Here is a 27,232-nt window from a genome sequence, read left to right as displayed (position 1 = left end):
GCAAAAATAGCGTAGCAACGTGGTGGAGTATGAACTCTGAACCGGGATATCTCCGGTTCAAGTGTAAGCTTACCCAATAAGAGGCTTTAAGCAGCCACTTGTTCTCTCAGCCTGGATTTGAGAGAGCAATAAGGTGCAATATGGATGCTTGGGAAACATACGCCCAGAGGCTTACTTCTGCAGTTATTTATACTAGGACATACATACAAGGACCCTCTGTAAATATGAATGCTGCTACAGAATCTCAATGTGTTTTGCCAAGCAAGAACAGTTAACAGTAAGAAAAGTACACAACTCACTATGTGCAGTGCCCTAGCTGGATTCCTTACCCGAGAAAGCAAAGTGGAAAGGATGAGGTTGGGACATAAATGTTCTTTTTTATGATTTTCAGTTTTATACATTTCAATAATTTTACAATCATTTGAACAATTCAAAACTTGACTTCCTCTTTCTGCAGTTCCTTAAATTTATTTTTAATATTTTCTGCCTATCCAAATTAACTTAATTTGCTCATTTATTCATCTACTTTAAATATATACTCTTATAAAACAACAGGTTATTACAATTATCCTGCCAATGTTCTTATCTGTTTACAGATTGTTTGTAAATATTCCATAAACCATTTCCATTCTTTTATAAAAAGTTTGTTATCTTGATTTCTTATTTTTCTGGTAAGTTTTGCCATTTCTGCATATTTCATAAGTTTATATATCCATTCTTCTTTTGGCTGGGACATCTTCTTCTTTCCGCTTTTGGCCAAGTAACATTCTTGCCACTGAAGTCGCATACATGAATAAATTTCTATACGGTTTGGTTAGTTTTGTCCCTATAATTCCCAAAAGGGACATAGATGTTCTTTAATGGAGAATTACTGGAGATGGCAAAATATAGCAGAACATGGATCCTGTCTTCTTAGTTTCCATCAATGGCTACTAGTCACGATAGCTACGTTAACCTCCTCTCTCTGAGGAAGTAGCCATTGAATACCAGTTGCTGGCTTTGCGTAGGCATCTGTTTGGCTACTGTGAAATCAGGATATTGGAGAAGATGGACCTTTAGCGTGATCCAGCAGGGCTTTTCATTCTTAAGATCTTTTCTCTTCATGGTCTCAAACCAATATGGCCGTGGATCTTAGCAGAGAGTCGTAGTTTTGACGACCAAATGACTGTGTTAGCAGTGGTGAAGAAGTGGGTCAATCCCAAATCTGCTAAGTGATCCCTGCTGCCTGTAAGGATGAACAAAAATGTCTACCCACATAATATATCTGTCAGTAAACCAAGACATCCCCAGAGGGAGATGGCATTTTGACTTGCCGGGAGGCTGGCAGCAGCAACAGGCTGTAACATACGAGGTGCTAGTTGGCTCCTGACCCTCTCGGCTCCCCGGCCCATAAGAAGTAAAACTCTGGCTTCTTGATCTCATCGGCTGATTATCCCATGGGGGTGTTGGCTTGGATGAATAATGGATGGTAAAACTTCAGCATAACCCTATCACAAATCTCTCCCCCTCCCACGTTATGGAGTACTTGAATCAGTTCGATTCCTCTGCTGTGATCACATTCTGCCGCCTGCTGACTTTTTAATATTTATGCTTGAAATTCTCCTCCCCGTAGCGCTGTCCAAACAAACAGTAAAATCAACCAAAGGAATTTTCTGCGTTCGTTTCTCATATTTCACACACACACACACACACACACAGAGAGAGAGAGAGAGAGAGAGAGAGAGAGAGAGAGAGAGAGAGAGAGAGAGAGAGAATATGAACCTGTAAAGAAGATAACCGGCAATCTGCAAAGTCAGCTTCAAGAGAAAAGGGAGAGGAGAGGAAAAGGGATTGAAAAAGAAGACAGAGAAGAATGAAGGATTTATGAGGGGAAGGACAGTTTTTACAGGAATGGAATCCAGTTTACAGCAAAACCTCTGGAAAACTGGATGCCATTTTCTTCTGGAACACAAGGTCAGGTTTTTGCAAACTGGTTTGTGCAAAGGCCAAGAGGAAATGGGAAAAATCTGAGCAGAGTTCTCAGTTACACCCATATTTCCAATATAATGCAACATGTTCAGCAGTTATTCGTTGAAGTAAACACAGTAGAAAGCAAGATCTGCTCCAAGGATATAGCAGCAGAGAAGATCGTATGAAGCCCAGCCTGGAATTAGGTTAATTAATTTGCTGTGAATGTGCACCTTTTCCTTCTTTTGGCCTGGGCTCAGTTACAGAATCCCTCATGATGGTGCAACTGTGTGCGCAGTTACTGGTAGAAAAGTAAACAGCTTGGCAACAGAAACATTGTGGCAGTAACAGTGTTATAAGCATTCTATTTTTAAAATAAATTTTATTAGATTTTATAGAGATACAAAGATTATTATCAAATACATTTTTCGTCCAGACTAAAACATTAATATAAGTAAAATAAAAACATAGATCCAGAGGAGAAGAAAGATGGGGTAGGAGAGAGAGAGAGAGAGAGGGAGAGAGAGAGAGAGAGAGAGAGAGAGAGAGAGAGAGAGAGAGAGAGAGAAGAAATAAAAAGAAATAAAGTTAAGCAACTAAGGAACATCCAATTCTTCATCTGTCGGCTATATATAAACATCATTCAACTCATCCACTCCAATATAACACCCAGCACGACTACTGTCTGTTATAAACATTCTGGAAATAATGTGTCATGTTTATTACCCCAAATCTTGTTTTATTACGTGTGTAATATAGCCGCATGTAACTAAAAAACAACCAAGTGGATACAAGCAGAATCTTACATTTCTCCTAAAAATGGGTGCATGAAACATGTTCTCTTCTTTGCCTGGCAGCTGGTGAGATTTCTGTGAGGATGGGAGTTTTTCGGGAAGGTATTTCTGAACATTCATTCTCGTAACATTCTCTGTCAGATCAAAATATATAAATAAATCCTGAAGTGGAGCGGTTATCTAGACGAGCGATGGACGAAGTCTGGGTCATTGAGGACTGCTCTGTTCCCCAGACATTGTTCCAGGCGCTGAAGGTGTATTTTATCTCACACAATTGTGACTGATTAATTTGGTTCAGCTGGAATTCCATACAGGCTCCAAAACTATATGTGACCACTCACTTTGCTCTGAGCAATGAGGGTGTCATTGGGGGTAAATCAGGGAAGGCTCCTGTTTGTCCACGTCACCACTGATCTCAGCATGTGTCAGTCACAGGTTGAAAGCTGAGATTGTCATATCTAATGCAAGTAATGCCCTATGCTGTGTCCATGGATTATTCCTTGTGGGCGAACACTTTCCCAGCAAACAAGCAATTAAACCAAGTGTGTAGGTTTATATTTTATATTTCCTGAGAAGCCCAAGATTGTGCCTCATTCAGCAAGGGCAAGATTGCCTTGTTAGAATAAATTTTGAAGGCGCAGACATGCCTCAGTGGCTTTGTTTTGCCCTGTGGCATGACCCTTAATTGGGATGACAAGGGATGTCCAAAGAAATTTTCCACCTGTGTCCTTTTGCCATCTAATGAAGCTTAAGTCCAAGCTTGGGTCTTTCTTTTTTCCTTTTTGAAAAATGTCTTTGAAATTCAGGATTCACGTTGCAATCCCAGTTTGTTCAGCTTTGGGGAATGAATCTAGAACATTTTTAAATGTTGTGGATGGCAAGGAAAGCCAACTTCTCTTCCCGTTTCTTTAAACTTCAGCTAGATTCCATCCCTGCTTCTGAACTATATTTGTGAATTGCTTTGGGAGCAGTTAGGATTCCTCAGTGGAAAGGCACCCAACCATGTCTTTCTGAGGGGAAAAATCGGTATGTTTCTAACTGAATTGGAAGTGTTCTAAGAACATTTCAGGATAGCATAGAATGACAGAGTTTTTGTCAGCCTCTCTGTGGTTCTGACAGATTATTGTAGGCAAAGGAAGACCCACAGTCAGCTCCATAGTAAACTCCTAGTCCATTCATGGTAGTGCACTTCTAGGTAACAGTGAAGAAACCAAGCTTTATTTCGATCCAATTTCTCTTTACTGTTGGATAGTTAAATATTAGCACGACAGCTTTCTTACTTCTTTCTTTTTCTTTCTTTGCATGACATCTCACCTATCTCTGAATCTTGTGCAACTGGAAAAACTACAACTTTGAATGTAACTTCTCCCCGGTGCTGCTGCTTCCACCTTCTGCAAGGCAAAGCTGTGTCAATAAGACACGGCCCCATAACTCCATATTCGGCACTTGTCTGAATTTGCAGGTGTTTGTCCTGTCCTTCTGCTCTGAACATGCACCTCCCACCCCCAATTTCTGGGAAGGCTCAAATTGACTCCCAGACAGACACACAATTTAATTCACATGGTTTTCCCAGCAGTGATGTATGGAAGTGAGAGCTGGACCATAAAGAAGGCTGATCGCCAAAGAATTGATGCTTTTGAATTATGGTGCTGGAGGAGACTCTTGAGAGTCCCAAGGACTGCAAGAAGATCCAACCTATCCATTCTTAAGGAAATCAGCCCTGAGTGTTCATTGGAAGGACAGATCCTGAAGCTGAGGCTCCAATACTTTGGCCACCTCATGAGAAGAGAAGACTCCCTGGAAAAGACCCTGATGTTGGGAAAGATGGAGGGCACAAGGAGAAGGGGACAACAGAGGACGAGATGGTTGGATAGTGTACTCGAAGCCACCAGCATGAGTTTGACCAAACTGCGGGAGGCAGTGGAAGACAGAAGTGCCTGGCGTGCTCTGGTCCATGGGGTCACAAAGAGTCGGACACAACTAAATGACTAAACAACAACAATTTGCAACATGACAGGAATTATCATCAGTGGAGTACTGACAGTTCTTTTGGCATTCTTGGCCCAGGAACATATATTTTGCCACCCAAATAACTCATGAGTTTTTGCCTATCCACATTTGGAAAATGGTATCTTCCGTATTATTGTCACAGAAGGAGCATGCCAGTTTTGTAGATGCAAAGTTCAGAAGCATATATTTTTAAAAAGCACTCTCAGTACTCAGGTTTTTAAAGCAAAACACTGTTCTGGATGTGGATTGGGAAGAAAGGTTTTCAGGGTTTCAGTTGCTAAGATATTTTGGGGTTTTCGATATGTAGTTAAACACTGGTAATAGCATCATTGGTACTTGTTTGGGAAGTGAATTTTGTGTGTAGATTTGTTTTTTAAAAAACTGGTAATCTGCTCTGAGTTTTTGAGGAAGGAAAGAAGGAAGGAAGGAAGGAAGGAAGGAAGGAAGGAAGGAAGGAAGGAAGGGGAAAAAATCAATACAGTTTAATGATCTGCAGCATGATGCCTGCACATAACCAGCCTACCATGAATAGGGAGGGAGCGCACTGGAGAGATGGACAACATTGCCAATTTTGGTTTCTCTGTGTGTCTCTTTCACATTCCCTCATCAATCCTTTTTTTATTATAAAAATAATAATTCAAAGTCTTAGTGAAAATTAATCAGCCTTGTAGGGTGCATTTTTCCTAACGTTCACGTTTTTGCATGCAATTTTCCTTAATGTACACATTCGGCAAACCATTTCCCCTAATCAGGAACAGTCCAAGACATCTGAGGCATCTGAGGTGAACTACAAAATGCCTCCCCTCGCCAGATAAGAAAGGTTGAGTGAAGAGCTGCATCAAGAATAAGAAGAGAATAAAGATCTACAAAGGGACGTGGGTGGCGCTGTCGTCTAAACCACTGAGCCTATTGGGCTTGCCGATCAGAAGGTTGGTGGTTTGAATCCCCGCAACAGGGTGAGCTCCCGTTGCTCTGCCCCAGCTCCTGCCAGCCTAGCAGTTTGAAAGCACAACAGTGCAAGTAGATAAATAGGTAATGCTCCAGCGGGAAGGTAAACAGCGTTATTGTGTGCTGCTCTGGTTTTGGTGTTCCGTTGTGCCAGAAGTGGCATAGTCATGCTTGCCACATGACACGGAAAAACTGTCTGTGGAGTAGATGAAACATAGGCTCCCTCGGCCTGTAAAGCAAGATGAGCTCCACAACCCCAGAGTCTCTACGACTGGACTTAACTGTCAGGGGTCCTTTACCTTTACTTTTTAAAGCTCTACAACAAGATCTTATCGGTCCTTTGAATTCTGCCACCTGAGGCCAGCCCTGCCTTTAATATAAGCAGAGGTGAGATGGCCATCTGTCAAGTATGATCTAGCTGAGATTCCTGCATTAGAGAGGGTTGGACTAGATGATTCTTGCGGACTCTCCCAACTCTACAAATTCTATGAATCCATGGTTCTACAATGCATTTTTTTTTTGTATATTATTCTCATGAACAGGTGATTTTTATGCAAGCTTTACCCTGACACACATTTCAGTACTTTTTTTGGTAGGAGAATGCACTGCAAAATTCAGGGGAGAGTGAATTTTGAAGACCGGTTGTGCTCCGTGCACACAAATGTTTTCAGGAAGTGCACGCTGGGTAGAGTTGCATTAAGATATGAAGTGGACTGAACTACTTCCTATCACTAGTTCACACTTTGGTTTCTAGGGTCCATTGCTCACTAAGATGCAAAGAATCTCAGATTCAGGTTTCCAATTCAACCCAGAGGGGTATATGAAACTTTGTACATAAAGGGAGGTGCTTCTCTCTACTGATGCCGTAAGGGGGGTGGGGAGTGGAATTTCAGCGACTTTCTGCTGCTCTTTTATTATTTGTCCGATTTCTTAACAGCCCTATTCCATAAGGTCTGTGTCACGCTTCATGAGAAATGGAAAGAGAATTAAAACAGATCAAAAATCTGAGGAAGCCTAATCTTAAGCAGCTCATTCCATTTTCTGCTTAAACTTACCGATGCATGTACATTATTTGAGCTAATCTAAAACTAGTAATAACTTTCAGAGCATCACTACATCCAAATCCTTGTATGAAACCTAGAAAAGGAACTCAGGTGATTTAAAAAACAAAAAATGGAAGTTTTATATACCACCTCAGTTTCTTTCATAGGTCTACTTCTCGGTTTGCATGATTCTATTCATTTTCCTTTTGGGGGAGAAGAGGCCAAATTGTAGATCAGTCTTATGGATGTGTATGCCAACTATTTCCACATATCTAATCTAAGTTTGAGGTATATCATCTCTAACTAGTACCACCAACTATTTCAGGAGTAGACAATGTGGTGCCTTTGGATGTTGTCGGATTACAACTCTCATCTGCCCAGCCAGTATGGCCAAGGATCAGGAATGATGGGAATTTTGAGTCTAATAACACCCAGAAAGCACAATGTTGGTTGTTCCTGAACTACAATATTTCAGGTATTATGTGTATGTGTCTATTAAACATGGCGCTCTCTGTTGTCAGGGAAACAATCCTCTGTTAAATTTTTAATTCTTTAATTTAAAGTGCTATATTCTGAGCAGAGAAATTCATGAAAATTGTATGAGGGAGGGCTAAAAAATATCTCCGATGAAGTAGCCCCTCTACTTGTGGCAAAATTGATGGGGCACTGTAATTACTCCAGGTTACAAAGGGCAGTTGGAAGATGTAGCTTTCATGTTTAGACTGTTATTAATGTTTCTACACATGAGTTATGATGAGAATTGTGTGAGCCATTTATTCTTCCCATGTACATCTGTGGTAAAAGTTGCCAGCTGGAATCACAATTTACCTTGTGTATTGCAATTTTTATGTAGGAGGCAGGAATGATCACCATGAAAATGGCTGCCACGTGAAGGCAAATTCAGTTATATAAATGGTAATTTGAATTGTATACTTTAGCAATTTGAACCCAAACTTAGTATGTTCAGACTGATGCACAGGTAAATTCTGTAAATTGAAAGTTCCCCAATTCAGGGATAATTTGAAAAGTTTTGAAAAATTCAACTCCAAAACACTCCAAGAAAGTGTACAAATGGCCTAAGTTTTTTTTTAAAAAAAAAAAATAGGTGTGGATCAAGCCCCCACTTTTTGCTGTTAAAGGCATTACTCAATACTACAATTATCCACATAGTGTTGTGACAGGGGAAATTCAGTTTTGCCAGAGGTCAGGATGTGAGGCTTGTATGCTTGTAAAATAGTTCATTTTCCGCAACAACAGAGGCACAACTTGATAGAAAATGTCTATATTCCCAATCAGGAAGGGATTACAGGAGTGCCTTTGTCTCGCCCACCCCAAAGAAAAGTGACATCTGCACACATCACTGGTTACAGGAACATAAATAATCAACCAAAACAAAAGAGACAAAACTGGAATCTCGTCCTAGATGATCAGTGCCCCATTGATCCCTTGAACTGTTGCCTCCATTCCTTCACACAAGCTGCATTTTTGTTTACTTTCAACATATAATTGATGTGCATGACAGCGCAGCAGGAAAAGAACTGTAAAATGCAAAGAGGTTTGTCAGAAGTTTGGCTCTGACTTTCCTCGCACAATAGACTATAAATCCAGGAAGCCCAAGCCCCTGACATATGTGAAATATTTCAGGCCTGGATGCCAAATGTCTCTGTAAATTTGCAACAATCTACTACCCAAACCTAGTAAAAGCTAACGTAGGAGTTAAAAATAAAAATAAAAAGCGCACTCTCACACCTTAAAATTATATTGACTCACTGGCTTTAAGGGAAAGCTTTAACACTAAGGGAAAACATGTTTCTGTTTTCAAATTCATCTACAGACTAAAAAGTCTGACTTGTATTGAATTGGGAGTTGCCAGGTGTGTTGTATCATGTAATTTCTGAGTGGCCACATTTTTTTTTTAAAAAAAAGATGCCTGTGTTCTCTGGGTGTATGCCCCATTTGTACAAAATTATCATTTTTGAACAAACAAATTGGCAGGCAGGGATTTCCTATTGGTATAGGCAGAAACAAGTGAATTTGAGCTTTAACTGAGAATGCAAATATACTCATACCTTAGAAGCTGAATGGAATCCGTTCCGGAAGTCTGCTCGACTTCCAAAATGGTCAAAAACCAAATTGTGGCTTCTGATTGGCTGCAGGAAGCTCCTGCAGCCAATCAGAAGCCGCAGAAGCCCCATCAGACATTCGGCTTCCAAAAATAGTTCACAAACCGGAACAATCACTTCTGGGTTTGCAGCATTTGGGAGCCAAAACGTCCGAGTTCCAGGGCATTCAGGATCCAAGGTACGACTGTACGTGTGTGTGTGTTTGTCTGGACTAATGAGGTAAATTTGAATGGAGATAGTGTTGAGTATGTTGAGTAGAGAAATCACCTTGCCAACAAAGGTCCGTATAGTAAAAGCTATGGTTTTCCCAGTAGTGATGTACAGAAGTGAGAGCTGGACCATAAAGAAGGCCAATCACCGAACAATTTATGCTTTTGAATTATGGTGCTGGAGGAGACTTTTGAGCAGTGGCGTAGTGTGGGGGGTGCAGGGGGGGCCGGCCGCACCGAGTGCAACATCTGGGGGTTAGGGAAATCCACGGGTTAGGGGGCGCAAATCCATGGATTAGGGGGCGCAAATTACTTGCCTTGCCCCGGGTGCTGATAACCCACGCTACGCCACTGCTCTTGAGAGTCCCATGGACTGCAAGAAGATCAAACCTATCCATTCTGAAGGAAATCAGCCCTGAGTGCTCACTGGAAGGACAGATCCTGAAGCTGAGGCTCCAATACTTTGGCCACCTCATGAGAAGAGAAGACTCCCTGGAAAAGACCCTGATATTGGGAAAGATGGAGGGCAGAAGGAGAAGGGGACGACAGAGGACGAGATGGTTGGATAGTGTTCTCGAAGCTACCAGCATGAGTTTGACCAAACTGCGGGAGGCAGTGGAAGACAGGAGTGCCTGACATGCTCTGGTCCATGGGGTCACAAAGAGACGAACACGACTAAACGACTAAACAACAACAAGAAGTGTTGATCCAAATGAGACCCAGCATAAACAGGGATAAACCCTCTGTTCATGTGCAGAATTTCATTTTTCCAGCTCACTTAGTTTCTTACAGATGCTATTTACATGGATGCACTTCCACTGTTCCTGTAGCAACAAAATGGACTGCAGTCATTGAGAGCTTAAGCCACATTAGATCGATTAGTCTTTAAAGTACTGATGGAGAAAATAATGATTTCATATAACTATCATTTTGACGATTCCATTTTCTTCGGAGCCTATGGCTTAGCTAAACTGAAAAGTCCTGTGCCTGCATTTTACACTATAGAACTAGTTATTTCTTTCAGGTACCGCATGTAGCAAATCTTCATTCCATAACTCTGAAAAGAATCAACTAGTTAGAATCCATGGTGACCATTGCATTCATGAAAAGAAAATCAGCTAGGCATAGTGGTTGTGATTCATTTTGAATTGTTTTGTAGATAGATGAAAGAGGATATTGGGAGACATTTAATGAATAGGAAAATTAGTCAAAAGTTTTATTTTTAAAAATTGAGAAATGATTATATGTAATCACACGATATTATGATCTGGAGAGCTAAATAGTTTTGATTGGTTCAGGATGATGACACTGGGTTGCAACTGCTAAGATTGCTGTAATCTTTTGACTGCTAAATAGAAATCATGTGTGTGATCTGGGAATGTATAAGAAACATTGCTTTGGATGTGGTTCTTTGCAGCTGCCTCCTTATTTATGAGAAATTGCTATTTCACTTGGAACATGCAGCATTGTCTGTTGAGGTTTCTGAGAGGGATATCTCCAGTCTTAGGAACCCCCTTTCAATTCCCCCAACAGTACCACAAGACTCTTTGCTGTTTTCCCCCTACAACAAACTTTCAAAGTTACCTCTGTTGGAAATATTGTGATGGATATTTATTTTCTTTTTCTGCCACAGTTCACGTTTCCCAGAGTCACTATGCCACCCCCTCCTATGTGAACCCAGCATTTGGTTGTTTTCAAATTATTAAGATGAATGTATCTATTCCTTAATATGAAAAACAAATTCACTTCGTGAATAGAGAGTGCGTCTGCTTTATTACTCTGGGACATCAGTTGTTCGGGGATTTAACCCATTTCTGGCATGGTAAACCCTCCACTGTGGTTTCTAGTCAGTCCTGAGAATTTTCCAGCCCTATCTCTTCTCAGTAGCTATAGGGTGGGAATTGGGGAAATAATACAAAAAACATTTTATGACAAAATCCAGATAGGGGAAATGTCTCAGCACTCCTTGAGAGCCAAGAGATTTTATTTATAGTCCATTTTTCTTCCAAAGAGCTTGAGGTGACACGCACAGAATCTTGAGTCTGTGGGAGGACTGGTTGTTGACAGGCAGATCAGGAATCCTTCACTTAAAAGTGAAGTTATATCTTAACCTTAATTATATCTTATTTAGAAAGACTGACTTATGCCCTCAAACACATGTTACTAAAATCCATTAATTTCAGCTCTGGTCCAACATTGTCAAATTTAGTGGTTTAACTGATAAAAGAACAAGAATCAAAGTCCTTTGTTCAAGCTTAACCAAAATAAGGAATGAAAAATGTCAAAGCAATGATTTTTCAACATCAACTTTGTTGGACTGGTCGTGTTGTGCAGATGCCTGATTATTGTCTTCCAAAGCAACTATATTGCATACTTAAAGCTGGAAAGTGTAATGCTGGTGGTCAACAAAAGAGGTTTAAAGACTCAAGGCAAATCTAAAAAAATGTAGTTTATACACCAACAACTGGGAAACACTGGTTTGCGAGTGCTCCAATTGAAGAACAGCTTTTACCAAAGGTGTCATGGGCTTTGAAGACACTCAAACTCAGGACGAAAGGGAGAAATGTGCTAAGAGGCAGACATGCTTGGCAAACCCTCACCATGATCAACTCCTCCCCGGAAATCTATAGCTCCACTGTAGAAGGATGTGTGGATCCAGAATTGGCCTCCACAGTCACTTACAGACTCACTTTTAAAACTGTGTTCATGGAAGACAATCTTACTCGGCTATGAGTGATCGCCAAAGAAGAAGAAGGAGGAGGAATAAAAAATTAAAAATCCACAAAGAGGTGTTTAAAAGGCCTTGGACAGTCCATGGATGTGCTGTTGTCAGTTGCCCAACAGCAACTGTACTGAGGAAAGTTAAGTGCATATATATTGTTGAATAGGGTTAACCCCTTTGTATCAGGAGGTTAGGTGCTACAGCAACATTAGTTTGATAGAGGTAAAAATCTTTGACATTTTGCTCCAAGGGTTACTTTGAAATGGTGCAGTTACACACATAGATAAGGGGAGGAAGTATCTAGGTAATCTGGAAAATAGACAGAGAATTCTACTATAAAAGGTAAAGGGACCCCTGACCATTAGGTCCAGTCGTGACCGACTCTGGGGTTGCGGCGCTCATCTCACTTTATTGGCCTAGGGAGCTGGCATACAGCTTCCGGGTCATGTGGCCAGCATGACTAAGCCGCTTCTAGCAAACCAGAGCAACATACGGAAATGCCGTTTACCTTCCTGCCAGAATGGTACTTGCACTTTGACGTGCTTTCGAACTGCTAGGTTGGCAGGAGCAGGGACCGAGCAACAGGAGCTCACCCCGTCGCGGGGATTCGAACCACCGACCTTCTGATTGGCAAGTCCTGGGCTCTGTGGTTTAACCCACAGTGCCACCCACTTCCCTAATTCTACCACACCAAGGTGCAAAAACAATTGCTAAGACAGGAATCAGCAGCCATAATTTTAAACCCTTTTTATGTTGCTTTTCATACAAGCAGTCAGCAAATGCTGGGCCTAAAAGGAGACCGTGGGCATCTTATTGGGTGATTATTAACATTCAATGTATGATTCAAGCAGTTTCTGTGATCTTCATGGATGCTTTCCAGCCTCTAAAATCATGGAAGCAGCTATAAGCTGAGTGTCCAACACCAACATTACTTTTAAGTATGTGAGAAGAATCCCTAGGACAACTCGCTTGAGCTAGAAACGTGACGGTCAAATCTGGTGCAACTTTCAAATTTTTTATTTTAAATTAAAATAATTTTAAAGTAAAACAATATACTGCCTATTATTAAGAATTAAGGCAGTTTACAGCAATAATAAATGCAACAGAAACAGCAGCAACAACTATCTAAAATGAAATAAGTCATACTAACCCCAAATCCTAGGTTTTCAATAAGCACCAGAAGCAAATTATCTTGGTGTCCGATTCCTTAGCAGTTTTGCAAGCCGTGCCTTGCTGCATTTGTCTATAGAGTACCACACTGAAAACTGCTGAAAGAAGATTATTTGGGAGATAAACTCTTTTTTTTAAAAGTCCAGCCTGATGTTTCTGAGAGTTCTATCTAACTAACTCATACTGAAAGCAATCTAACAACATAGTTATGACTAACTTAGGTGACTGATGTCTGTGGGTTTGAGCATGACTTACTTGGATTTTTTTTTAAATGTGGAAATTAAAAGTTTTCTGTTATTGGATGTGATGGTAACATCTGAACATTGAAAGGGCATCATGCAGACTGCAAGGGAAATTTTAGGACACAGAAGGGGTAAGACATTCACGGTTAGGTGAATTATTTTTAACAGATTTTGCAAGGTTAAATGAAACCACATAGGACTTAGACATAATCCCTCACAAATACTTAAAGCTATGTTAATCTCTTTCCAAGTAGTGCCTGATCTGCTTTCCCAAACTGTGACTTTCACCAGGACCCTTAAAATCAAACATTTATTTCCTCTGTAACATTTAAGCCAATTACGTTATCGATCACTTTATTTTATGCATAAAATTATATGCATATATTGTTCTCTGTCCAATAATCCCCAATTATTTTAGGCCTAACTTCCTCCACAAATCCTTACTTTGTATTTCATTAGCAATTTAAAACGTTTCCCACACTATCATTTGCTCCCCCCCCATCTTCACATCCCCCCCTAAAAAAACAAATCTTTGGTATTCTAGTCTTAAACAAGTTGCATTCCAAGATTAATGTGGATTCAAAAATCGAGGGACAACTAAGACATGCTTTTAATTGCTTATTGGCTCGAGTCACAGAGACATGCTCTGGATCAGGATCATGACAAGAGGGGAAAGTTATTTTTTAAAAAATGCTTTAAAAACCCCTTTTTGATTCAGTTGCCCTCTTGCTGTGGTTCTTTGCCCTTAAAGCAGCAGTGGGAAATCTCCAAACAACTTCAGCCCATCAAGTCTATGAATCTGGCCCACGAGCCCAATTTGAGCAAAGCACACCCACCTGACATGAGGCACAAAAAAAATCTGTTTTCTCTCATCTAAGCACTTAGTTTGATGATTGGAAATTTGGGGTCTCTTTTCTACCTTAGTGCTTAAGCACCACAACACTAACATTGGAGGCTGGTATCTCCCCGCTCAAACCTAGATAGCATCTTAAGAAGTAGAGACATCACCTTGCCAACAAAGGTCCGTATAGTTAAAGCTATGGTTTTCCCAGTACAGTAGTGATGTATGGAAGTGAAAACTGGACCATAAAGAAGGCTGATCGCCGAAGAATTGATGCTTTTGAATTATGGTGCTGGAGGAGACTCTTGAGAGTCCCATTGACTGCAAGAAGATTAAACCTCTCCATTCTTAAGGAAATCAGCCCTGAGTGCTCACTGGAAGAACAGATCCTGAAGCTGAGACTCCAAGACTTTGGCCACCTCATGAGAAGAGAAGACTCCCAGGAAAAGACCCTGATGTTGGGAAAGATGGCGGGCAGAAGGAAAAGGGGACGACAGAGGACGAGATGGTTGGACAGTGTTCTCAAAGCTACCAGCATGAATTTGACCAAACTGCGGGAGGCAGTGGAAGACAGAAGTGCCTGGCGTGCTCTGGTCCATGGGGTCACTAAGAGTCGGACACAACTAAATGACTAAACAACAATCTCCCCGCTCTTTGATACAGGCTTGTCTCTAATCTTAGTGCTGTGGTGCCACAGTACTAAGGCTGGAGGCAAGAGATACGTTGCATTATACTGTAAAAGGGAAGGTAGAGGCTTACCTTCTATTGTGCATAGGAAAGTGCTAAGTGAAATTATGAAGTTTGGAGCAGGATGTCATTGTGTGTTGACAGCACCGAGGCACTTCCGCCAAATCCCGCTGTGGTTTCCTCTGACTCATCTCCTGCATTGCTAGCGCTAGGTATCTCATTATTTACAGGCACTGAGGATACATAATGACAACCACAGCTGATTTCCCGGCCTGCGGTGTTCTTATCTAGTTGTCTGTGCCTTGAGCTTCAGGTTGTTTGGATCTTGAAATCATCAGGTGCACATACACTGATAATCGGCAAAGGAACGACAAGTTTTGGAGAAGCCTTTCAGGCGCATTCAAAGTCCAGAGAGAGACATAAATTGAAGTACAGAACACATTCCTTTTATAAGTGAGGTCCTTACTCTAAATGACTACATGAATGGGGGGGAAGGAGTGTGGGGGCCACACTATTTTACTATATACACAAAGCATGTGTTCAACCACCAAATCACACACAAACACACACACACAAGGTTTCAAAGTTTGTTCTCAAAGCTATTGCACTACCAACCTTACTGTACGCTTGTGAAACATGGACCACTTATAAACGACATCTCCAACTCCTCAAAAATTTCCATCAATGGTGTCTCTGAAAAATTTTACACATCACTTGGGAAGACAGGCAAACTAATGCCTGTGCACTGGAAGAAGCAAAGTTCACCAGTGTCAAAGCAATGATTCTTCAACATCAACTTTGTTGGACTTGTCATGTTGTTCGGATGCCTGATTATCGTATTCCAAAGCAACTACAGTGGTACCTCAGGTTAGGTACTTAATTCGTTCCGGAGGTCCGTACTTAACCTGAAATTGTTCTTAACCTAAAGCACCACTTTAGCTAATGGGGCCTCCTGCTGCCGCCGCGCCGCCGGAGCACGATTTCTGTTCTCATCCTGAAGCAAAGTTCTTAACCTGAAGCACTATTTCTGGATTAGTGGAGTCTGTAACCTGAAGCATATGTAACCTTAAGCGTATGTAACCTGAGGTACCACTGTACTCTATTCCGAACTTAAAAACGGAAAGCGTGATGTTGGTGGTCAACAAAAGAGGTTCAAAGACTCTTTTGTGGCAAATCTTTAAAAATGTAGTATAAACACCGACAAGTGGGAAACACTGGCCTGTAAGCGCTCCAGTTGGAGAACCAAAGGTGTAATGGACTCTGAAGACGCTCAAACTCAGGACGAAAGAGAGAAAAATGCTAAGAGGAAGGCACGCTTGGCAAACCCTTACCATGACCAACTCCCACCCAGAAACCTATGTCCCCACTGTGGAAGGGTGCATGGATCCAGAATTGGCCTCCACAGTCACTTACGGACACACTGTTAAAACTGTGTTTATGGAAGACAATCTTACTTGGCCACCAGTGATGGCCAAAGAAGAGAGAGAGAAACAACAACAACAACAACAACAACAATTTATTTGTACCCCACCCATCTGGCTGGGTTTCCCCAGCCACTCTGGGCAGCTTCCAACAAAGATTAAAATATATATTCAGGCACTGAACAATGACTCCACTCATATATAGCCTAATTCAGTTTATTTTTGTCAGCCTAATTCAGCTGGAGCTATATGTATGTGGGAAGCAGGCATCCATATGATCAAACATAGCCACAGGCATATAGGTGCCACATACATTTCTCCAGGAGCTGCATAGGTGTAGCCCTTTTTCTTAAAAAAAAAAAAAGCCAAAAACTCACCAGAAGGTTTGGACCAGTGTGTGCATGCATGTACAACACAGAAGATGACGTTAAGGAATTCAGTCCTAATAATGCAAATTATGCAGATCCATCCTTTGGAGAGAGCAGATACTTTTCAAAGCTTAGTGAAGCAGGGCTGGATTCTGAAAAATCTGGTCCAGCATAAAGTGATGACAGATGGAAATCTATTCCTGCATTGCTAATTCACTGCATTTCCTCACTGCTGCCTGAAAACTGGAGACCCTGGGCACTTCCTGCACAACCAGATTGCTGCATTTCCCTTCTTTGCACTGAGAAAAAGGCTTCCCTTATCAGCAGACGGAGAAGTAAAAGCTGGAAAAGGATTAGTGTGTGCATGTGATACAAAGAAAGTGGGGTGTATTTAGTATGCATATAAACCCTATTGAATTTTTTGTGTGTGTGATGTGCAATAATAATGTGTGTGCTTTGGTCCCACTTGCAAATAACATGCAACTTGCAACTGTTCTCCCTTCCCTGAGTAAATTTGGCTTTTGGGGGTGGCGAATAATCACCACCCGTGTTGTAAAAAAACCCCCAGTGTTCTGGTTTAAACTATAGTGAACTGTAAGGGATCTAAGGATACTGTCAACTAAACTATACATAGATATATGTCCAGGAGAGACATTGCAAGGGCAGTTTCAGGTGCTTGGTGGGCTTGAGGAATCACAAAAGGAGTATTAGAAAAGGAATCTGTTAATGGACATCATGTTTTCCCCCTTTTTGGAGTAGCAAATGAGATTCAAAGATGCAACAGGTATTGTCTTCAATAGACACTTGGCATATGATCCAACTGGCCTTGGAATGAGGGGGTGAGAATGGGAACTGATTTTTGCCTGGTGTGGTTGGCAGATCATCTAATATGTGGGAAATTTGATGTTGCTGAAATAGTAGGGAAGAGGAGGGCAGATAGACAATGGCACACACAGAGTGAGCATAGATAAATGAAAACAGACCCCATTATGTTTGTTTAAAAAAGGGTGGGTGCTGTGGGTTAAACCACAGAGCCTAGGACTTGCCGATCAGAAGGTCGGCGGTTTGAATCCCCGCGACGCGGTGAGCTCCCGTTGCTCGATCCCTGCTCTTGCCAACCTAGCTGTTCGAAAGCACATCAAAGTGCAAGTAGATAAATACGTACCGCTCCGGTGGGAAGGTAAACGGCATTTCCGTGCGCTGCTCTGGTTCGCCAGAAGCGGCTTAGTCATGCTGGCCACATGACCCGGAAGCTGTATGCCGGCTCCCTCGGCCAATAAAGCGAGATGAGCGCCGCAACCCCAGAGTCGGTCACAACTGGACCTAATGGTCAGGGGTCCCTTTACCTTTTAAAACTAACTAACTAACTAACTAATTAACTAAGGTGTCTAACTGTTGGATATTCAACAGGGATAATGCTTCTCTAAAACATGCTTTTTCATTGTCCTATATTGAAAGATTTTTGGCAGAAGGTAACTGAAACCATCAACAGATCTGTATGGAACAACCTTACATTTACAGAGCAAAATATCCTCTTGAATTACATGCCCAGCACATGAAACCTTACAAAAGGGCAATACAAATGGACTCTCTGTGCCCTTACCACAGGAAAAAGGCTGATACTGATGAATCGGAAAAATAAAAATGTGTCTCCCTTCTACAATCGGATTGAAGACTTGTACAAACTTGCAATATATGAACAACTTGCATATAAACGCAGACTTGCCACGGACAAGTTCAAGGATATTTTGAATCCATTCTTACAAATACTGTAATAGGTCAAGATCTGGTGAAGTACAATAACAACCTTGTAAAGGGGGGGGGTGAAAACAGGCTTGCATCAAAGTCTAATCAAAAGTCTAGGCTAGGGAGGTGATGAATATGGTATTCTTAGTCATCATCATTGTGACTGCAGAGTTCAGCCTAGAAGAGGTATTCTGGATAGTGAATGGAGGGTTGTTTGAAAGAGAAATCTAGCGATCCAGTGCTCTTACACACACTTTTAGGTTCACAAATGAATCTAGAATACTCTGACTTTTTTGTAGCTCCATCCTAATGGGAGAAGTTACCCTGGAAACTGACTTAGACAGCCCAATTTCCTTCTGAACACAACTCCTATTATTAGCACTAATACAACTATGGAATAAAAGTCTATGAAAATCCTACACACAGAATCCCTGCCTTTTGCAACAATAAAATCAAGATTAACTTCTTCTGCCTAATACTAAGAAATCTTTAAGGCTCAGTTTTGATGAAATGGAGAATCTTTATTGTACTTGAAGATACAGAGAGAAAGAGAGCGCTCACAAATGAGTTTAGCAGTACCTTGAAGATAGTTACAGTCAGTGGTTTTGCTTTTTAAAATCTTTATTATATACAGAGTATGTACATGCCTCCATTGTAGGTCATAATATTTTTTTCAATTTGTACTTCTACAAAATGGATATTGCTGCCTCTATACATGTGCAATTCTAAATAAGCCCTGAGTAACTCTTAAAGCGCATTGAAATAGTCTAAATTTTTATTTTTGCAACTAAGGATCAGTCAATGATAACGTTATACCTTTATGGGGAAAAATAAGTTTAAAAAGTAAGATTCCATGCTGCATTTCTTTTATGCCTAGCCGTGAGCACAATATGATACATAATATACAGTAACAATCCATATAATTAGAAAATGTAAAAAGAAGCTGACCTCATTCCCCCCTCCAAAAAAGCTGTTGCTTCCTTTTCTTTTGAATTAATGGCAAATGATTCCCTCAAAATCTCAAGTCTTCGGATTACAATGATATCCAGTTCTCTGCAGATTATATTTTGTAAACATTCAAATTTAAGGTAATATGCGGAAGAAAATGCTATGATCAAATAGATAAAGTGCAGTTCTTGAGATACACAAGGCATCATGCCAGTATTTTTTTAAATGGAACAGGAAACCTGCTTAAGATATAAAGCTTGTCTGCTTGCTGAAAACATAATCAAAATAACTTGGAAACAGTAATGGAAGGCTGTATCTCTCTGTGTTGCCAGAGAACATGTGCAAAGAACTTTGGCCGTCAAGTGGTCTCAACCGTACGTGAAATTGCATTGTTTCTCAGACCAATGTAAAGTAGAAAACCTCTAAAGTAGAACCCAGAACTAGGCAGAAGAACCATTAAAAATGCTGTTTTCAACAGTCAATCGTTTGGGTGGAAATTTTCCAGGAATGGCAACCCAGTTTTGTTGCTGAGTTCACAGAGCAGCAAGGAAGACAAGATAAAGTGTATTCTTCAGCTGGGAAGTGAGGCTCCCAATGGTTAACTTGTGCCATGGCTGCTGTAGTCAAAAACACCTTTCTTGAAGAATGACGAGAACTCACAGATAGCATGTTTTGAAAGGGCCAGACCCTCTTTGTTTACATGCAGTGGTGATGATGGAGAGTTGAGCATCACAGCAAAGAACTTTCTGAGATATTCCTGTGGAGGGAGAGAAAAACAGAATCACAACTGTTATGCAGTGACTACTGCGCTTAGAGAAGCATTACAAATCACTAGAAAATTAAGAATCATACCAACTGATATACAAAACCTTTAAAACTATTCATCTTGACTAAAATCTTAAACATTGATTAAAAATCTATCTTCCTTCTAAACATTTCCCAATTTTCTACTAACAAATGTATTGCATGTTATATACCCAACTAACAAACCACTGAAATCAATGAACTGATTCACGGATATACAGTGGTATATACAGTGGTTAAGTACTTAATTCGTTCTGGATGTCCGTTCTTAACCTGAAACTGTTCTTAACCTGAAGCACCACTTTAGCTAATGGGGCCTCCTGCTGTCGCCGCGCCGCCGGAGTGCGATTTCTGTTCTCATCCTGAAGCAAAGTTCTTAACCTGAAGCACTATTTCTGGGTTAGCGGAGTCTGTAACCTGAAGCGTATGTAACCTGAAGCGTATGTAACCCGAGGTACCACTGTAAATGGGTCTTTTCTTCAATCCTTTATCAATGTATTCTGCTCATTGTTTATTGTTTATTATTTTAAATATAACAATACAATAACTCATACTCCAAAACACGTGGCCCAAAATTAGTGCAATATTTTCCTTTCCCAACACTTTCCCCCATAAAACTGGAACCCCTTCAAATGCATATCCAGTGTCGCAGAATCCCAACCTCTAGATGCTCAAATCACATAAGACTAACTAAATTAACAAAAACAGAGGGGGAATAGGGGAATATATATTTTCAGAGTGTCTCTGACAGTTGTCTTGTGTAATCACACACCTTTGACAAGAGGTGGAGGAAGTTGTGCCAGATATGTTCAAACTTATTAAGATTCTCTCTTTCAAAATAAGCTCCTTTCTCATTGTCTGCATGACTCAAGAAGTTGCGAGACCTGTGATCTGCAGCTGGTCCCCTTTGGGCCCTCCATTTGTGAAAGATCATTGTCTTGGCAATCACTACTGCCCTTTGAAAACGCATTGTTCGATTCTTGCTTAGGCCTCCTCTTCTGCTTGGTCAACCGTATAAATCACTAAATAGAATCTTAGTAAATACTTATTGTCCACTATATAGATGAATTTTATTAAGTACATTGGGTGTAATATGGTTTGATATTTGGAATGCCTAACCTGCCTTTTTCCTTAGAAATCCTTTGATTAACTCTTTTTTTTTTTGCTATTTTCACCCAAAAATGTACATGAAAGAAGTGTTTGCCACTTTGTCAAAACAACATTCTGAGCCATAAAATGAGATTTTTCATGTTTTATTTTAATAGCTCCATCTGTATTCATCTTTACTGTATTCTTTATCTTCTGAGGTAAATATAGCTTTGTCAACTTTAAAACAACATTTACCTCAGAAGATAAAGAATACAGTAAAAATGAAAACAGTATTGAAAAGTCACAATGTTTGAGTTTTGTGAGGTATATAAAGATGCAAAATATCTAACAATGTGAAATACACGAAGATTTGCAGTACTTCTTAACACTGTTAGAAACTCAGATATAAAGGGCTCGTTAAACAATTACAGTCAACGAAACAGAACGCCTAGTTGCCATTTTAGGGCCGGATGGCTTGAAAGTCACTATTTTTCAATATGACTTTTCGGTTCCTGAATTTTGTTCTGATTGTGAAGATAAAACAACATGGATAGAATTCTAAAGGATGTATTTTTAGTGTGTGAAAACAGTCAAGATCTGAGGGTGGTGGAGACATCAGGCACTATCCTGGCGCCCAGGCAACTTCATTTTGTCTTGTGGCCGATTGCCAGGTGCAAAATGTGCCTGGCAAATTTTGAATACTGTTTCTTAATAGAAATTGCTCTAAAAGTTGCATTCAGGGTTGTTTTTTTATTGGTAGAATGAAATTTTTATGTCTACTATCTATCAGTTACCTATCTTCCAACTTTACAGTATCCTGTGGATTTTATACACTTCAAAATTTTCTAGTATCTTTATGGTGATCCCACTACCCCCCAAAAAAAACCCCCACATCCAGTTTGGCCCTATGATAATGTCCTGCATTTATCTTCCAGTGCTTCAAGCTTGGGTTACAAGTGCTTGGGAAATATCAGTAAATGACCAGAAATTCCATGAGTTCAGCTTTTGCAATATCAAGACCTGTTCTCTCTTTATTATAGCTAAATTTAGAAGGAGTTCGGACATTTTTTCATCTCTCATCATTGCCCCCTTGCTATGGGTAGCTTTGAGCACTGCAGGAATCCAGGAACTCTAACATCTGAAGAGGGAAATAGAAAATCAGCCCTACAGAAAGATACAGAGGCTCCAGATATGGGTAGATTATAGAGGATATACCAGAAAGTACAGATGAGCCTATCATTTGTGCACTTGCTCCCTGATACTTTTTGTGGAGTACCAAATAGTGTATAAAATTCACTATAAATAATACCTTAAGAATAGTAAGTGACCAACTGTCATGGCATGAGGAGAATTTATGCAAAACGTATCTCAGACTCCTGGTGAAAACAATGTAATATCTGAGTGGAAAACGAGAGCATGTGAAATGCCCAAATGCACATAAAACGTATGATGGAGAGTAAATGAAAAGGTGAAATGTAAGCAGTGGTGATGGAAATATTATGTACAGTAAAAAGGATCAGGCTTGCTCAGTAACAGACTGGATAATAACAGCCTTGCTGTATCCCAGTGACACTGCACACTGTAATTGTGGACTCAGGGGAGAAAATAATCTATTTACTAAAGTATCCTTTGAAAAATGCACAGTTCAGAGAGTTACATGGAGCATCAAATTTATTTTGAGCAGCTTTCCCCAATAAGTAGAAATTTCATCTTCAGGTGAAGTTTTTCCATGTAAACATGACTGACGTGTCTAAATACTGCTAAAGTTCTCAGAGATTTATTACGCAAATACTTCAAAATGTTAAGCAAAGCGCATAGCTATTTTATTGGTCTTTTTTTCCTCCTGACTGTACTAACCCCCATACCAACGTTTTGCTTTGAGATGCACAACAAAATCCCTGTAAAATGAATGTCAACAGACAAAACAGTCCTTTAAATCAGGGAACAGATGTGTCAGCCTGAGTTATGACTAGTTCGCAGAGCAAGGTCTCCTCTGTTTCATGCGCACTCTCTCTATAAGACAATGAAAACACAAATGTTGGATGCAGCAGCTGAGCAACGGGCATTTCAAAAATGGGTAGAGAGTTAAAGTGGCTAAACTGCAATAATAGGTTGAATTATTTATTATTTATTTAAAGGATTTTTATCTCACCCTCCTCGCAAGAAGCATCATATACAACTTAGGAGAATGCACCAATGTCTTACTCAGAAGATGTATTTACAACACCAACGTTAATTACAGACTGGCGTTTTGTCTCAATTTTCTTTGGATATATACTACTACCTATTTTTAGGGGGGGGAACCCTATGTTCTGAAGGGATGGCATAGTTGGTAGAGCATGAGACTCTTAATTAGAGAGTCATGGGTTCAACCCCCATTTTGGGGGAAAGGGGTTGGACAACACCATTATTATTATTATTATTATTATTATTATTATTATTATTATTATTACAGTGGTACCTCTGGCTATGAACTTAATTTGTTCCAGAGGTCTGTTCTTAACCTGAAATCGTTCTTAACCTGAAGAACCACTTTAGTTAATGGGGTCTTCCACTGCTGCCGTGCTGCTGCTGCATGATTTCTGTTCTCATCCTGAGGTAAAGTTCTTAACCTGAGGTACTATTTCTGTGTTAGCGGAGTCTGTAACCCAAAGTGTTTGTAACCTGAGGTGTTTGTAACCCGAGGTACCACTGTATTATTATACCCCGCCCATCTGGCTGGGTTTCCCGAGCCACTTGGGGCGGCTTACAATACATCAAAAATTGTAAAACATTAGATATTAAAATTTTCCCAATACAGGGAACCCCGTGGTCCCTTCCAACTCTACAATTCTTTGAGAAGATCTATATCGCCTTGGAAGAAGGATGGATTTATCAGGTTAATCAATAAATGAATTAGGGTTGTCTATAGTTGGATGTTCTTCAATTCCTCTGACATGCAATGTCAGCTTTGCTAGTTTTTCCTCGCTGCCCCTTTTGTTTTACGGCAACTTTTCTTTTTAAAGCGTTCTATTCACTTACAAAGACGGTTGACAACCTACAAAGAGGTTTCAGCGCCGAACGTGGACTTGTTTCAAACTTTTATTTGAGGCTCAAAGCTGCTGCTGCTGCTGCACAGAGCGTCTGACCCAACATTTGAAAAGGTGACAGCAGTACTGCCCTTTTGGTTTGTCCCACATAATTATGCCCTTTAGACAGCCAAACCAGATCCATACGGTGTGAGCTATGCTTAGTTCAAAGCTTTAACCTTCCAATTCAAACACCCCTGAGAGGAAGAGAAAAGAAGCACGAGTAAGCCTGACGAAAACTCAGACCTGCTTCTTTATTGACTGGGCTGAGCAACTTTGCTCAAGCGTTAATTAAGGCAAGAGTGATATTGTAGCCATTTAAAAACCTTATTGGAAGCTATTTTAATAGACCTGTACTCTTTAACTCTAGCCTGGTGTTCATGTGATAGGCAATATTTCAGCAGAGAGATGTCATTCTAACGTTTTCTGCACCATCTCACATCGTAGGGGCTCGGGTTTTCAGGGTATGTAGCATAAATCCTGGTTTAATTTAAAGTTATTAAAATTATAAAAAAAATTAATGGCTTTGGGCTATTCAAAGAGGAGCCGTAATTGCTCTTCTGGTTGTGACATATTAACAGGGAACGTGGCTCACTTGCACTGTTCTCATAATCTATTGCAAATCTTTGAAGTCAACAGCACAGTTTAACTAAAAGTTTTCTTTTTTAAAATCATGATTACCAATACCTGCACTGTTTTAAAGCTTACGCGGTACAAAGTACTCTGAAGAAAAGGAAAGTTGGGTTTGCAACTGACAAAACTAGCTCTCTGAGGTTGGATTAATTTTCTGCCTCCAGATTACAGAAAGCATCAAGGAATGATGAAAGGAGGTGGGGAAATTGAGGGTTTGGATAGATTTTACAAACCCAACATGCATGTGAACATATGAAGCATATGAAAATGAACGTGTGAAAAAAACGGATAACTCTTTGTCCTATCTCTAGCTGGTTGGGAACCAATGTTTTGAAGTATTTACAACATGAGCAATACATTGAAAAGCTCTTGATTTAAATCTAGGTATAGTGTGCATATGGGACGCGGGTGGCGTTGTGGGTTAAAACCACAGAGCCTAGGGCTTGCCAATCAGAAGGTCGGCGGTTCGAATCCCCGCAATGGGGTGAGCTCCCGTTGCTCGGTCCCAGCTCCTGCCAACCTAGCAGTTCGAAAGCACGTCAAAGTGCAAGTAGATAAATAGGTACCACTCCAGCGGGAAGGTAAACAGCATTTCTGTGCGCTGCTCTGGTTCGCCAGAAGTGGCTTAGTCATGCTGACCACATGACCCAGAAGCTGTACACTGGCTCCCTCGGCCAATAAAGCGAGATAAGCGCCGCAACCCCAAAATCGGTCACGACTGGACCTAATGGTCAGGGGTCCCTTTACCTTTACCTATAGTATGCATGCCCGCCAATAAGAAGAATCAGAATAGTAATTACAGTCGTACTTTGGAAGTTGAACAGAATCCATTCCGGAAGTCCATTCGACTTCCAAAACATTTGGAAACCAAAGCGCAGCTTCTGATTGGCTGCAGGAAGCTCGTGCAGCCAACTGGAAGCCGCAGAAGCCCCATCAGATGTTCGGGTTCCAAAGAACGTTTGCAAACCGGAATACTCACTTCCGGGTTTGCAGCATTCGGGAGCCAAAATGTTCGACTTGCAAGGCATTCGGGATCCAAGGTACAACTGTATTATTTCTACAGTACTTTTAGTCTGCATTTCTACCATTGTCTGTAACAGCATAGCTGAGAGTTTGCTTTTTCACGCCCAGGTAAAACGTAACATTATAATCTGCAGGTGTTACTTGCACCGATCTCTGCTTTAGTGAGTTTCCCAGTGCACCTCACATTATGTTGAGCCTTACGAAACTGACTAAATGTCCAAGCAAGTAAAGCTCAAGCTGCAATAATTATCTACAATAATGCTTCCTACTACACCCATATATAACATTAAATTCATTCAGAATCCCTAGGATTTAATATTCCTTACAGCACACACAAGCAATAAAGCTTATGTTCTTTGCCACAGATGAAAACAGCAGCAACGCTATTTAAATTGTTGGGGGAACCTAGAATTTACAGGGGGGTTGTAGTTTTGTGAATCTGTTGTTGTTTTTTTAGGGATGTGTGAAGGCCCTGTTTGAAAAGTTCAGAATATGCCTGGCTAGTGAAGGAAATCCATCTTTCCTCTTGAGCACTAGTTAAAAGAAGTCTTGTCAAAATCCATTCGCAGACAACAACAAAGGAATTGAATTTCCTACGCATCTCTGGGTCAGCAGTGACAGCATGTCATTTGCTGGAGTGGTCCTGGCAAACGGCTAACCCAACTGCTTGACATGCATCACCCTCAACTTCCTTTGGCGAAATCAAAAACTGAGGGATGATTGATAAGGTTGCTCTGAAAAGGGACAAGACCAAAGTGCATCTTGCGTCCTTGCCTGAGTGGTCGCTTTATTGATACACTTGAGCTCTGAACGTGAAAATCACAGTTTGAAAGCTATACAGGTACCACAGCCCTGGCGAAGACTGGCGAGCACATTTGAAAAATATGCTCTGATCTGACAGCAAAGGAAATTAAATAAGGTTAAACTGGAAAACAATGTATTTTCCCCCCAGAAACACACCAATATTAGTCACTTCATCCTCCTTTTCCTCTAAAATGAAAACCATCTGCGGCCAAGTTGAGATTTCTAGCATATAAATCATACCGTGCCAGTTTCAAAAAAGTTAATATATGACCAAAATGAAAAAAAAGTAGCAATTTAGTAATCTTTTAAAATGTCAAACTGGCTGAGTCAAAGAAGCAAAAACGAAAGGAAAAAAAGAGGAGCAGTAACAACGCAGGCCTAAAACTGGAGAAGCCAAGATAATAAGGTGCTGCCTTAAAGCAATTCTTGCAAAGCTCTGGAACTGGAAACACAAACAATTTTCTTAATAATTTTTTGTCCACTGACATCTAACTAGCAGTTTTGACAGCTCTTCCTAACTGAGCACAGTTGCATAAAATCCCACCAGAAAAACATAAATGTTTCCCTTACTACTGTTTTCAGAAGAGTTCCC

At 40.5% G+C, this 27,232-nt stretch overlaps 2 protein-coding genes across 5 annotated transcripts in view; one reads left to right on the top strand and one right to left on the bottom strand.

The window, feature by feature from the left end:
- The first annotated feature begins 8,831 nt into the window (after positions 1–8,831).
- The window catches only part of OTOR (otoraplin), a 149,898-nt gene continuing 131,497 nt past the window's right edge, over positions 8,832–27,232 (top strand). Inside the window, exon 1 of the mRNA XM_081906698.1 lies at positions 8,832–9,043. The gene's annotated coding sequence lies outside the window, so the exon portion shown is untranslated. The remainder of the gene's footprint in view (positions 9,044–27,232) is intronic.
- Positions 18,772–27,232, bottom strand: part of KIF16B (kinesin family member 16B) — a 104,226-nt gene continuing 95,765 nt past the window's right edge. For all 4 annotated transcript variants that reach the window (XM_081905984.1, XM_081905985.1, XM_081905987.1 and 1 more), the window contains one exon: positions 18,772–19,976. In XM_081905984.1, the coding sequence (XP_081762110.1) occupies positions 19,818–19,976 (159 nt within the window). In that variant the 3' untranslated portion in view covers positions 18,772–19,817. The remainder of the gene's footprint in view (positions 19,977–27,232) is intronic.

The sequence above is a fragment of the Podarcis melisellensis genome (assembly GCF_964234715.1).
Source record: "Podarcis melisellensis genome assembly, chromosome: 3".
Taxonomy (NCBI): domain Eukaryota; kingdom Metazoa; phylum Chordata; class Lepidosauria; order Squamata; family Lacertidae; genus Podarcis; species Podarcis melisellensis.
This window is presented reverse-complemented; position numbering and strand designations above follow the sequence as displayed.